This window comes from Alexandromys fortis, unplaced genomic scaffold (assembly GCF_014885135.2).
Source record: "Alexandromys fortis isolate MF-2015 unplaced genomic scaffold, M_Fortis_MF-2015_v1.1 scaffold_363, whole genome shotgun sequence".
Lineage (NCBI taxonomy): Eukaryota > Metazoa > Chordata > Mammalia > Rodentia > Cricetidae > Alexandromys > Alexandromys fortis.
In genome coordinates this window covers 147,254-159,048 of record NW_026068233.1, presented here as the reverse complement: position 1 = coordinate 159,048, position 11,795 = coordinate 147,254, and the positions used below count along the sequence as shown (strand labels likewise).

General features: G+C 55.9%; 1 protein-coding gene across 1 annotated transcript in view; it reads left to right on the top strand.

The window, feature by feature from the left end:
- The first annotated feature begins 435 nt into the window (after positions 1 to 435).
- The window catches only part of Adcy6 (adenylate cyclase 6), a 19,955-nt gene continuing 8,595 nt past the window's right edge, over positions 436 to 11,795 (top strand). Inside the window, exons 1-9 of the mRNA XM_050130886.1 lie at positions 436 to 491; positions 5,843 to 6,701; positions 9,455 to 9,604; positions 9,985 to 10,106; positions 10,204 to 10,315; positions 10,482 to 10,609; positions 11,130 to 11,288; positions 11,365 to 11,506; positions 11,620 to 11,748. Coding sequence (XP_049986843.1) covers positions 451 to 491; positions 5,843 to 6,701; positions 9,455 to 9,604; positions 9,985 to 10,106; positions 10,204 to 10,315; positions 10,482 to 10,609; positions 11,130 to 11,288; positions 11,365 to 11,506; positions 11,620 to 11,748 — 1,842 coding nt within the window. The 5' untranslated portion in view covers positions 436 to 450. The remainder of the gene's footprint in view (positions 492 to 5,842; positions 6,702 to 9,454; positions 9,605 to 9,984; positions 10,107 to 10,203; positions 10,316 to 10,481; positions 10,610 to 11,129; positions 11,289 to 11,364; positions 11,507 to 11,619; positions 11,749 to 11,795) is intronic.

The window sequence follows — 11,795 nt, the reverse complement described above, 5'->3', positions numbered from 1 at the left end:
CAGATAGGATCTGGAATGGTCCACAGTTAGGCCTTGAAGGATGAGAATGTAGGGAGAGATCGCCTGGTTTTAGGGCAGCTACAGGTCTGGCTGAGGGATTGATGAGGGGACTCAAAGGCAAGCTTAAACCAGACTCACCTACTGCCCAGGAATGGGCCTTTCTCTCCTTTCTGGTTCCACCTCTCCACGCCTCAAAGGGTTAAAGTGGCTTTCACATGATTTTCCCATCTCCCAGGTAACTTGGGCAGCTGCTTGCAAGGGAAATGAATAAACATCCCGGAACAATTTTTCAGTTCATGAACCTGGCAGTGCACCCCAGCCCCCCACATCAAAGAAGCACAACCCTTTGGGTAAAAGGTGCCGGGGAGGGGGGGGGAGGGACTCTGCCAGTTGGCAGGTGCGGGGGAAGGGCTGCCCCAGAGAGCGTGGGGCCAGAGGGCGGCACCGAGAATGCCCCTGCCCGCGGCCCGGTCCGGTTCTGGGCACAGCAGGTTTGCGTCGGGCCCGGCGCCCCAGAGGGTTGGGGAAGCGGAAAGAAGTGGGGTGCGGGCGAGCGGGTGCCAGGCGCACACACCTGGCGCCTTGTGGAATGAAATCTTAATTAATTATTAAACTCAGCTCCCGCCGGAGGGAGCGGGGCCGCGATGGGAAGGGAGGGCGAGCGGGCAGGGTGGGGGCTGGGGCTAGGAGGAAGGTGGGGTGAGGAGGGGGCGCAGGGCACCCCGACAGGAAGGAAGCCGACCCTCTGGGCGGGGCGGGCATCTTCGCAGCCAGTGGGTGGCTTCGCCGGCCTCTGCGGACCCCCGGGTGAGGGCGGGGAGCACCCTGCAGGATGCCGCCCTGGGTGGAGGCGGGAGCGCGGGCGGGAGTACCGACCCTCCCGCGGGGTCTGAAGCGCAGTACAGTGGCTGCTTGTTCGGGGGAGACCCGGGAAAGACGCAGCGGACAGGGGCGGGGGCGCGCGGGACTCTGGCTTCGCTCACCCGACTCGGGTCCCGGGGAGGGGAGTGGGCAGCTGTGCCCCTGCCTCTGGGAGGGGGAGGGGGTGCCCAGACAAAAGGAGCTTGTGCCTTTAAGGCGGGGAGTCCGGGAGCCGGCGGGGAGGGGACTTCTGGATCCGGGGTAGAGGGCGGCTGCGCTGGACAACAAGGGAGGGGGCGAGGGCCGGAGGCTCTGCGGCGCGGCGGGCGGGACAGCAGGGACGCGCGGGCACGGAGCAGGACGGCGGGACGGCCGGCCGGCCGGCCGGAGCCCGCGGGCGCGGCGGGGCGCCGACCCCGGGCAGGCGCCGACCCCGGGCAGGTGAGCGCGGGGGAGCGGGTTCCAGCGAGGCCAGCGAAGCGAGGACTGGGTAGTCTGGACAGTTTGCGGGGCTCTGGGGAAGTGCTGGAGGAGCTGGGAACCCGGGGCTCCTCGGGTCGGGCTGGAAGCTTCCACCCTCGTTCCACGCCACGAGCTTCTCTTCCTGCACTCCCCAGAGTTTCCAGGCTTGCCCAGAGAGGCTGGGAAGACATGCACGAGGGGAGGAGATGCCCCTAGAGGTTGGCATCGGGGATGGGGGGTTGAGACTACGCTGAGAGGCGAGGGAGGCCCCTTCCCTGCCCTCACCCTGAACCTTTGGAATGAAAGGGTAGTGTCAGTGCCTACTTCCCTAAGGCCTGTGGCGGGGTGGGCAGGGGTGGGGTGTGGTGTGGGCAGACTTTATTCAGAGTAGGCCCAGCGGCCTGACTGAAAAGCCAGAGATGGGATTAGGTGGTTGGAGAGCCTTTCCGTGTACCTGGGTCCCCAGAGTGTCTCTGTAACCAGAGGGGTGTTGTATGGTTGGAGCTGGCAATGGGAGCCTTTTTTTTTTTTTTGGTCCTTAGGGAGAAGCAGGGCTGGGGTAGGCTGTGTTGAACCTACAGGCCCTGGGGAGGTTCTTCTACATCTGGAAGGGCCTGGAAATTGAGAGGGTTGGGTTCCAGCATGGTGAGTGTCGGGCCTCCCCCCTCGCCCCTCCGCGGGCATCGTGAACTTTCTGAAATCCTTTAAGCCCTTTTGCCAACAAGGGCAGAGGCAGACAGACCCTGGGGATGAGGTGGCCAAGAGGTGGCCAGGAAGAGGGTTGGGCGAAAGTGTGGGCAGAGCCATTCTTGAGGCCAAGCCTTGGCTTCCAGACCCTGGGCTCAGGCTGAAGGAGCAGGATCTGGGAGGGACTTGAGGTCTGGGAGACACGGGGACTATGGGACTTGGCTCCGAATGGACATGACTTTGGCTGTGGGAGCTGTTGGTGTGTGGAACAACATATCTGTGAGAGGGAGCCAAGGGACCAGGACTCAGGGGAGGAGGAGGTCAAAGGCACAAGGCTCAAGAGCCTGAAGGCGGAAGAGGGACATGGTCTGCGCTTTTGGAATTCACGGTGAGGGGTCCCGGAACAGGGAGTTTGGGGGAACATATAGAGGAGTTTTGTGGCTTGTAACAATGCCTTCTGGTTTCCTGCTATATATACTGAGCTGGCACAGAGGAGTGCCGCGAGCCCTACCAGCTCTCTAGGGTGGGATGGTTGCAATTGGTTGAACAGTTACAGAACTCTGAAGTGATCCCCTTGGGGAGTCAGCATGTTCTTCAAGGGTCATATGTTTCCCTGATAATGTCTGCCCCTTCCTCTGTGTGTATGAGCCAGATGCTGGGATGTGCTTCCAGGGGCTGGGAACATGGCCAGAAGCAGGTCCTTTGGGAACCTGGGCCAGTTGCGGGGAGGGAGATAAGAACGGGGAAGGGGACTGGGGAATGGGAGGAGGCGGAAGCAGAATGTCATGGCGTGTGGAGTCCAGGGGTGCATGGTGGGAACTGCACTCTGTGTTCTGTCTCCAGCAGCTCTGGAGACTGACAGCAGGGGACATAGGGCCTGATAGACGCAGGCATCTGATTGGCTGGAGGGATACATGTTCTTGCCTGAGTGTTGTCTTTCCATCCCTTGGCCTCTGGCAGAGTTTTGCATTCAAAGGTGTGTAAGGTGCAGAGAACTAATATCTGTAGTGTACAACATGGCAGAGACCTGTACACTCTCACTTTTCAGACGAAGAAACCGACAGTGGGGGCAGGTAGACAGCCTGTCCCAGCAGGATGGGAAATCACTTTAAGCTTTGAAATCTGGTCTTGTGCCAAAGATCATGCTTCCAGTGAAGTGTTTGGAAGAGCCAGGGTGTCTTTGGTGACCTTTTCCAAATGCCAGCCTGACCAGAAGTCTTGTACTTCTGATTTGCCCTTCATGATGGTGCCGTTGGCGTTAAGAAGCTGAAGGGCATGCTACCCTGTGGCTGTAGGAAGGGCACTGGCAGAACTTGCTGAGGGAGATCCCCCAATATGGAGTGCAGAGAAGTCCCTGGCTCATGTCTTGCTTTGGGTCCCCCCGGCAGCTACTTGGAGAGTTGTTCTTAGAAGTGTCTGGTTCTGTGGCCTCCTGGGGCAGGTGGTGTGTTAGCTTCTGTCTAGTTCCCCAGTGAGTACAAATGTCAGTGCTGCCAGCTCAGCAAGTGTAAGTACAAGGGGCCCTTCAGGGTGCCCGGCAGGCATGGAGGAGAGTGACCCTGGTGGTGGTGGCGGCATCCATGGATGACCTGGCTCTGCCAGAACACATGGTAAGGTGGTTGTCATGGAGCCACCACTGCACTTCAAGGCTTGTCCTTCCCGCAAATCCCTGATCTAAGACTGATTTGGTTGTCCAGGGTCTCTACATGGCTGAGTCATAGTCATCTGTCCTGGACATCACCTTTTGTTTTTCTCTTTCAAATGTGTCCTGTGTCCCCACTGCCTGTCCTCTGGGTCTTAGGACCAGCTTCACAGGCTTTTGGTGAAAAACAGATGAAATTAGGCGTGCATGGTTTATGGCAGAGAAAATACAGCTAACAGCCGTCCATCACCCAGCCAGCATGTAGGAGTGGTAGACCCTACAGTATGAAAAATCCGCCCAAATCCTTGCCTTCATCAAGTTGGCATTCCAGTTAGGAGTGACAGACAATGAACAAATGAGAAAAGTTATAGAATGGCCGTTGCTGATAAGGGCCTCGGAGGGAGAAACATTATAAAGCTGGGAAGAGAGATAGGGAGCCCCAGGAAAGGGAGTTGCTATTTTAATAGGCTGGTGAGAGTAGCACTGATAAGGGCCTTGGGCTGTGACCTGAAGGAGCTCTTGTTCCACATGGGAACAGTGAGTCCCGGGTGCTAGTCTGCACGGAGCTCGGTGTACAGGGGAGCAGCAGCCTCGCCAGTATGGCAGGTGTGCTGAGGAAGATGAGGGCTGCCATTGTTAGCAGCACCTCACAGCGTCCATGCTTCCTGCTGCCTCCCATCTGTCTGTCTTGCCTGTCGTCTGTCGTACTAAGCACGGACCCCGAGACTTTGTGCATTCTGCACAAGCATTTTACTACCAAATTCTACTTCATGCCCATCCTCTTTTGTCTTTTTTTGTTGTACATTTATTGAGCACCTACTGTTAGCCAGACCCAGTACCTGGCTCTGGAGATAAAGTGCTGGCCAAAATATGTGTAATTTCTACTCTCGCAGAGCTTATAGTCCTAGGGGCAGAGGCACACATTAAACAAGGAATGCTTTAATTGAAAATTGTAGTAAGTACCATGGAGGAAATGAACAGAGGTGAAACTGGACCAGGCTTAGTCTAGGGGTGGGTCTGGGAGGTCTTCTGTGAGGAAGTAACACTCAGAGCTGTGACCTGTGGGAGAAATCAAATTTAGCTTGCTGAAGTGTGTGTGTGTGTGTGTGTGTGTGTGTATAAGTGTATGTGTACATGTATATACGTGTTTATGTGTGCATGTATGTATGTGTATGTGTGTGTATGTGCGTGATGAGGAAGGATGTAGAAAGAGAGTACCTTTTGTATAGAGGTCACCAATTGGCAGTCCACTTATTCTGTTGGTAGGGTTTATTTGGCTTGTGTGTAGTATTGTAAAATATATATTAATTAATAGCATTTAAAAATTGAGAGATGTTACATTGAAATGCAAGGTTTTCTTTGGCTTCTGCTGAAAAAAAAAAACCGGAAGTTCGGGCCCCAGTGGGGCACCAATGGCACTGGTCAACTGGTACTAGGTGTTCTTGTCCCCATGTCTCAGTCTGACAGATGTGTTCTTCTCCTTGTCCTTGGTGTGGGAATCTGAGTTTGTGGTGATGAAGAAGCCTATACTAGCGAGTGGTGGTGGCTAACCCCTTTAATCCCAGATCTTGGGCAGCAGGGCTGGTGGATCTCTGGGAGTTTAGGGCTCAGCCTGGTCTACAGAGCAAGTTCCAGGACAGCCAAGGCTACAGAAAGAAACCCTGTCTCAAAAAACGAAACAAAACAAACAAGCAAGTCGCTATTAACATTAGGGAAGGATAATAGGGTAAATTATTAAGTGTACTGGTTTTGGGGCTCGGTCAAGCTTAGAATCTTCTTTTTCTTAATTTTTAAAATTTACTTTTATGTGCATTGGTAATGTGCCTGCATGTGTGTCTATGTATGCGAGGATGTCAGATCCTTTGGAACTCAGTTCTGAGCTGCCATGTGGGTGCTAGGAATTGAACCGGGGGTCCTTTGGAAGAGCAGTCACTGCTCTTAACCTCTGAACCATCTCTCCAGCCTTCAGACTCTTGGTTCTTTTCCTCATATGGTTGCTGTGTCTTCTGTACCTCTCTACGTCCCAGATCCTTACCTGTTGAGTGGGGAAGCTACTGCCCCCCTCAGGGTGGTTTTATCAGATGTGGGAAGGAGAACAGAGCTGTAGGAAACGCTCAGGGAATAAGCGTCTATGGTGACTGTGGCCACAGCAGTGGTATTAATACCACCCCATGCCCTTCCTCCCAGCAGCATGTCATGGTTTAGTGGCCTCCTGGTTCCCAAAGTGGATGAACGGAAGACAGCTTGGGGCGAACGCAATGGGCAGAAGCGCCCACGCCATGGGACTCGGGCCAGTGGCTTCTGCGCACCTCGCTACATGAGCTGCCTTAAGGATGCCGAGCCACCCAGCCCCACTCCCGCGGCTCACACGCGGTGCCCCTGGCAGGATGAGGCCTTCATCAGGAGGGCTGGCCCAGGCAGGGGTATGGAGCTGGGGCTGCGGTCAGTGGCCTTGGGTTTCGAGGACACTGAGGTGACAAACCCAGTGGGGACAGCTGAAGTGGCACCTGATACGTCGCCCAGGAGCAGTCAGTCCTGCTGGCACCGTCTCGTGCAGGTTTTCCAGTCTAAGCAGTTCCGCTCCGCCAAGCTGGAGCGCCTGTACCAGCGGTACTTCTTCCAGATGAACCAGAGCAGCCTCACACTCCTCATGGCCGTGCTTGTGCTTCTCGCGGCCGTGCTCTTGGCCTTCCATGCTGCACCCGCCCGGCCTCAGCCTGCTTATGTGGCCCTTCTCACCTGTGCCGCCACCCTTTTTGTGGCGCTCATGGTAGTGTGTAACCGACATAGCTTCCGCCAGGACTCCATGTGGGTGGTAAGCTATGTGGTTCTGGGCATCCTCGCAGCTGTGCAAGTCGGAGGTGCCCTGGCAGCCAACCCACACAGCCCCTCGGCAGGCCTTTGGTGCCCGGTGTTCTTCGTCTACATCACCTACACGCTCCTTCCCATCCGCATGCGCGCAGCAGTATTCAGTGGCCTGGGCCTTTCCGCCTTGCATTTGATTTTGGCCTGGCAGCTCAACCGTGGTGACCCCTTCCTCTGGAAGCAGGTAGGTGCCATGTGACTCACCGGGTGGGAGTGGGAAGGGGACTTGCTGAGTTGGGAGAGGGTATATGGATGTCTAGATCCATCAGGCTGGGGTCTCAGGGACTTGTATCAGTGGGTGAGTCCCAGGACCCAGTCTGTACTGTGTCAGAATCTCAGCTCTTTGGTCTAGGTCAGAAGAGGTGGTGTAGTCTGCAGGCATGCTGTGTGCAGGCCTTGCATCTCTGACCTCTTGTTGACCCCTGAGATTCAAGCTCTGGTGTCAGCTCTGGGATGCCCCTGTAGGTGGTTATATGAAGCTTCCGCAGGCAAGGCCCCTCCCTTCTCCTTGCCAGGGGCTGCAGCCCACCGTGGCCTCACCAACAGAAATTTGCCTGGGGCTCCGGGGTGAGAAGCTGGGTGCTTTGGCATGATGCCTTTCTTGGCCTGGAACAGAACATACCTTTTAAAAGTAACTTTATAGCTAGTTCGTGGTGCAGCAAGTGCCCACAGGGCAGTATCAGACCTCTTAAAGGGCCAGTCCTATCTGTGCTAGTTCCTAGGTTCTCTTCTTAAACTGTGAAGTGGGGGCTTGGGGAGAACTGCTCTTCTAGGGGAGAAGCTTAGGAGTGGGGCCTCCCTTCCCCCTTCTGCCAGACTTGCCAGAAGGTGGGTGTGTGACTCTTCCCTGCTCTCTGCTGGCCTGGTGCCCAGGGCCCAGCCCAGTGCCTGATGGGGGAGGTTGAGCCTGGGAGGCCCCGGAACTGCCAGCCTCCTACCTCCCCGGGGTGCCTGGCTTCAGTTTCACCCCGTGGGGTCTCTGCAGATGCATTCCTGGGATGGTAGAGAAAATTGTGCTGCTTGTGCCCATCTGTGGGGCTGGGACTGCCCATTCAGCTTCTCGGAACTGACAACAATCTCATGTGCCCATTGAAGTTGTGTTTCTGCATGGAGTAGGGGCTTGTGGCCTCCTTGGGCGGCCCCTTCCCAGCTCCAGCCCCATTCACAGTCATAGGAAGAACTCTTCTTCCTGATCCACTCATTCAGACACACTGAGCAACGACGTTGGTTGGACTGGAGTGGCCCCCAGAGCTCGGCTTCCATTTTTTTCTCACGGGAGATAGGGATATGTGTGTCGTGGGTTATTTCAGTCCCTCATCCCTCTTCCCCTTCCCTCCACTGTGACTCACGTTTTCCTCTGGGGCTCCTGGGGCCAGGAAGGGAAGTTGCCTGGATTGCCCCCCTCCTATTCCCCCTCTGGGGGCTATTCTTAGAAGCCCCCAAGGGAGACGGAGTGCCCCCTCTTCACCCCTGCTCCTGAGAGGAGAGCTCTGCATGGGCCCTCTGGAAGCTGCCTGGACTGGGAAGGGCAGCGAAGGCCAGCGCTAGAGGGTCAGTGCTAGAGTCAGGAGCTGGGAGTTACAGGCCTCAGTTTTACACAGACGAATCAAAGATGAAATGTCCTGTCCAAGTCTGCAGGGCTAGTTCTGGCTCAGGGTGGTAGGTGTGCATCCCCTCCCAGCTCCCTAACCAGAGCCCTGCCCCAAGCAGCTTGGGTGGAGTCCCAGCTCCGCTGTGTTAACCCCTGAGTCTCCAGCAGCTGTGAGGCAAGCTTCCCTTGCACTCGCTCCCAGTATCCAGTCCCAAATCACTGTCAGTACGACCACCCTGTGCACTGACAGCGGAAAGTACATAGGCTGGCTGTGCTGCACGGCGTAGGCATGAGGCCTTGAAGAGGTGTGTGTGTGAGAGTTGGAGGGGGGAGAGGAAAGGGGGAGAATCACACTTTGTGGTAGGGGTGGCCGTGCGTTCTTTCTACTAGTAGAATTGATGGCTGCCGAGCCCGTGCTGAGACTGGCCTTCAAGAGAGAGGATCAGTGGAGAAAGAACTTTCAGAAATGTGGGATATATTAGACGGCGGGGTTGGGACAAAGGATTCAAGTCTCACGCCAGCCATAACCAGCTGTGGGATCTCGGGCAAGTGACTGGGCCCCTTTGTGTTTGACTCTCTCAGTTGTGAACTGAGATGCTGTCACCTCTGCAGACTCGTCAGTTAATGTCTAGAGTGCGTCCTTAGAGTCCTAGACATTGCAGGTGGCCAGCAAACTGGCTACTATAGCAACAATCTGTAATAGTGGCTTACACCTGTGATCCCATTATTTGGGAATCTGAGGCAGGAGGATTGCTGTGAGTTTGAGGCCAGCCTGGGTTACATAGTGAGACCCTATCTCAAAAATTCAACCAACCAAAGTAACAAACAAAACCCAATAGTGGTCGTTCTTGTTATTCAGTCTGCAGAGCTATGCGGGAAGGGGGAAGAGCTGCCTTTAGAGATAGCATTCCTCCTGTTTGAGTAAACTGGAGGCCTAGAGAGAGGAAGTGACTTGTCCTGGTTCACCTGGTTTACCCAGAAGAGGACGGGAAGCTCAGACCTCCTTGGTGCTGCACTGTGAGGAGACCGCATGCAGAAGGAACACTTGTCTTTTGTTAGCATTGTTCGTGGGTGGGAGATTATAGGGTGCCGGGTCTGAGCCCATAACCTTTGTAGCTGTGGTCGGTGTTCCTGTTTCTGGTCACAGAATAATCCAGGCAGGCTGGGATCTAGAGTTCTGTGGGGAGGGACAGTGTATCACAGGAATGGCACAGCATGGGGTCCAACAGGGCACAGGACTTTATTTCCTGCTCAAAGTATGTCGGAGAGCCCGGGAACTAGTATGCGCGTGTGAGTGGATGTGCAGGTGCACAGGTGGTCACTCATCTGCCTGCGCTCTCCTCCAGCTCGGTGCTAATGTGGTGCTCTTCCTCTGCACCAACGTCATCGGCATCTGCACACACTACCCTGCTGAAGTGTCTCAGCGCCAAGCCTTTCAGGAGACCCGAGGTTACATCCAGGCTCGCTTGCACCTGCAGCATGAGAATCGCCAGCAGGTGGGGGCCACTTCCCTTAGCTAGGGCGTTCCTCTCTCTTCACCCCCAGTACCCTGTGGATCAGACCTGCCGCCTTGCCTTGCCCGTACCTATGCAACACAGTGTGAGTGGTTACCGAGAACTGTGCATCACAAAAGCTCCTGGGGGTCCTGTCCTGTTCAAGGGTGGGAGGAAACATATAGGAGTACATGGGGGGGGGGACGTTGAATGGAGATTGGTCCGAGAGAGCTAGGAAGGGTGGCTTCCAAAAGCAGTGTCAGGCCGAGGTCCAGAAGGGACCCTCAGGTCACAGAGATGTGGGAGGGCTCTGGGAATGTGGAAGAAACAAGAAGGATCAAAATGGAAAGCAAAAAGGATAGTGGTTGGAACCACTGGTCTAGGAACGGCTGCTGCTATCGGTGTTGCCCCAGCATGTTGCCATGGAGATGAAAGAAGACATCAACACGAAAAAAGAAGACATGATGTTCCATAAGATCTACATCCAGAAGCATGATAATGTCAGGTAGAATGGGACAGGGGACGATGCCAAGAGGGTCGCCAGGTGCCAAGGAGTCCTTGAGGGCTAGGAGGCTCCATCTCTCTTCTGCTGTTGTCCACAGCATCCTGTTTGCAGACATCGAGGGCTTCACCAGCCTAGCCTCCCAGTGCACTGCGCAGGAGCTGGTCATGACCTTGAATGAGCTCTTTGCCCGGTTTGACAAGCTGGCTGCGGTGAGGGTGCTGGGGCTTAGGGATAGTGCCAACCGTGATGCCCACACAGCGTTGCTGGGAGCATTTGGGGGGGGGCCGTGGGGGAAGAGGTTGCATTGAAGGTGGTGGGCCAGGTGTGCCCAATGATCAGGAGGGTGATGGTGGTCCTCCATCTTCTCCCCTCCAGGAGAATCACTGTCTGAGGATCAAGATCCTAGGAGACTGTTACTACTGCGTGTCAGGGCTGCCCGAGGCCCGGGCAGACCACGCCCACTGCTGTGTGGATATGGGAGTGGACATGATCGAGGCCATCTCGTGAGTAGTGCCCCTGGGGAGTAGTATCACTGGGGAGGGGAGTGGGTCTTTCCCCAATCTGTGCGAAGACCCCTGTGCTCTTTCTGACCCTAGCCTGCTGGAGGGTGTAGAGAGCTGAAGCAGGAGGGGCTTGTGACTGCAGAGAATGCCAGCCAAGCTGGCCGGAGCTGGCAGTAGCTCAGCCCTACAGGACAGTGGCAGCCACTGTTGAACATAGTTCTCAAACCCTTGTCCTTGAGTCCTGGGTAGCTCCATGCCTAGTCAAAGCTGTGCCCATTTATTTATTTGCTCTATGTATATATGGATGGATGGATACACCTCCCATGGTGCATGTATGCTGGTCAGAGGATAACTTGGAGTTCATTTTCTCCTATTGTGTGGATCCCAGCGATCAAACTCAGGCAGTCAGGCTTGGTAGCAAGTGCCTTTACCACTGAGCCATCTTCCTGGCCTCAGCTTGGGTTCTTGACTAGAGGACGAGAAGACAGCTTGGAGCTGATCTGGAGTTACGTCTCCCCAGGCTGGTGCGTGAAGTGACAGGTGTAAATGTGAACATGCGTGTGGGCATCCACAGTGGACGTGTACACTGCGGGGTCCTTGGCCTGCGGAAATGGCAGTTTGACGTGTGGTCCAATGATGTGACCCTGGCCAATCACATGGAGGCTGGGGGCCGGGCCGGGTGAGTGGAAGGCTCCGGTTGGTGGCTGGGGTGGGTGGCTGGGAGAGCCAGGGTCTTACCTCCTGGCCCCATACAGTCGTATCCACATCACTCGGGCCACACTGCAGTACCTGAATGGGGACTATGAAGTGGAACCAGGCCGTGGCGGTGAGCGCAACGCATACCTCAAGGAGCAATGCATCGAGACCTTCCTCATCCTGGGCGCCAGCCAGAAACGGGTCAGGGCAGGACTGCTGGGAGGGGCGGGGGGGGGAAGGAGCAAACTGGGAGGTGCTAGCAAAGGCATTCTTGGGGTTCTACTTCTGAGCCTGCGCTTATGCTGCTTACGCAGAAAGAGGAGAAAGCCATGCTGGCCAAGCTGCAACGGACACGGGCCAACTCCATGGAAGGACTGATGCCACGATGGGCGCCTGACCGTGCCTTCTCCCGGACCAAGGACTCTAAGGCGTTCCGCCAGATGGTGAGGGCTCTCTGCACTATGACCGGGGGGGGGGGGGGGGGGGGGGG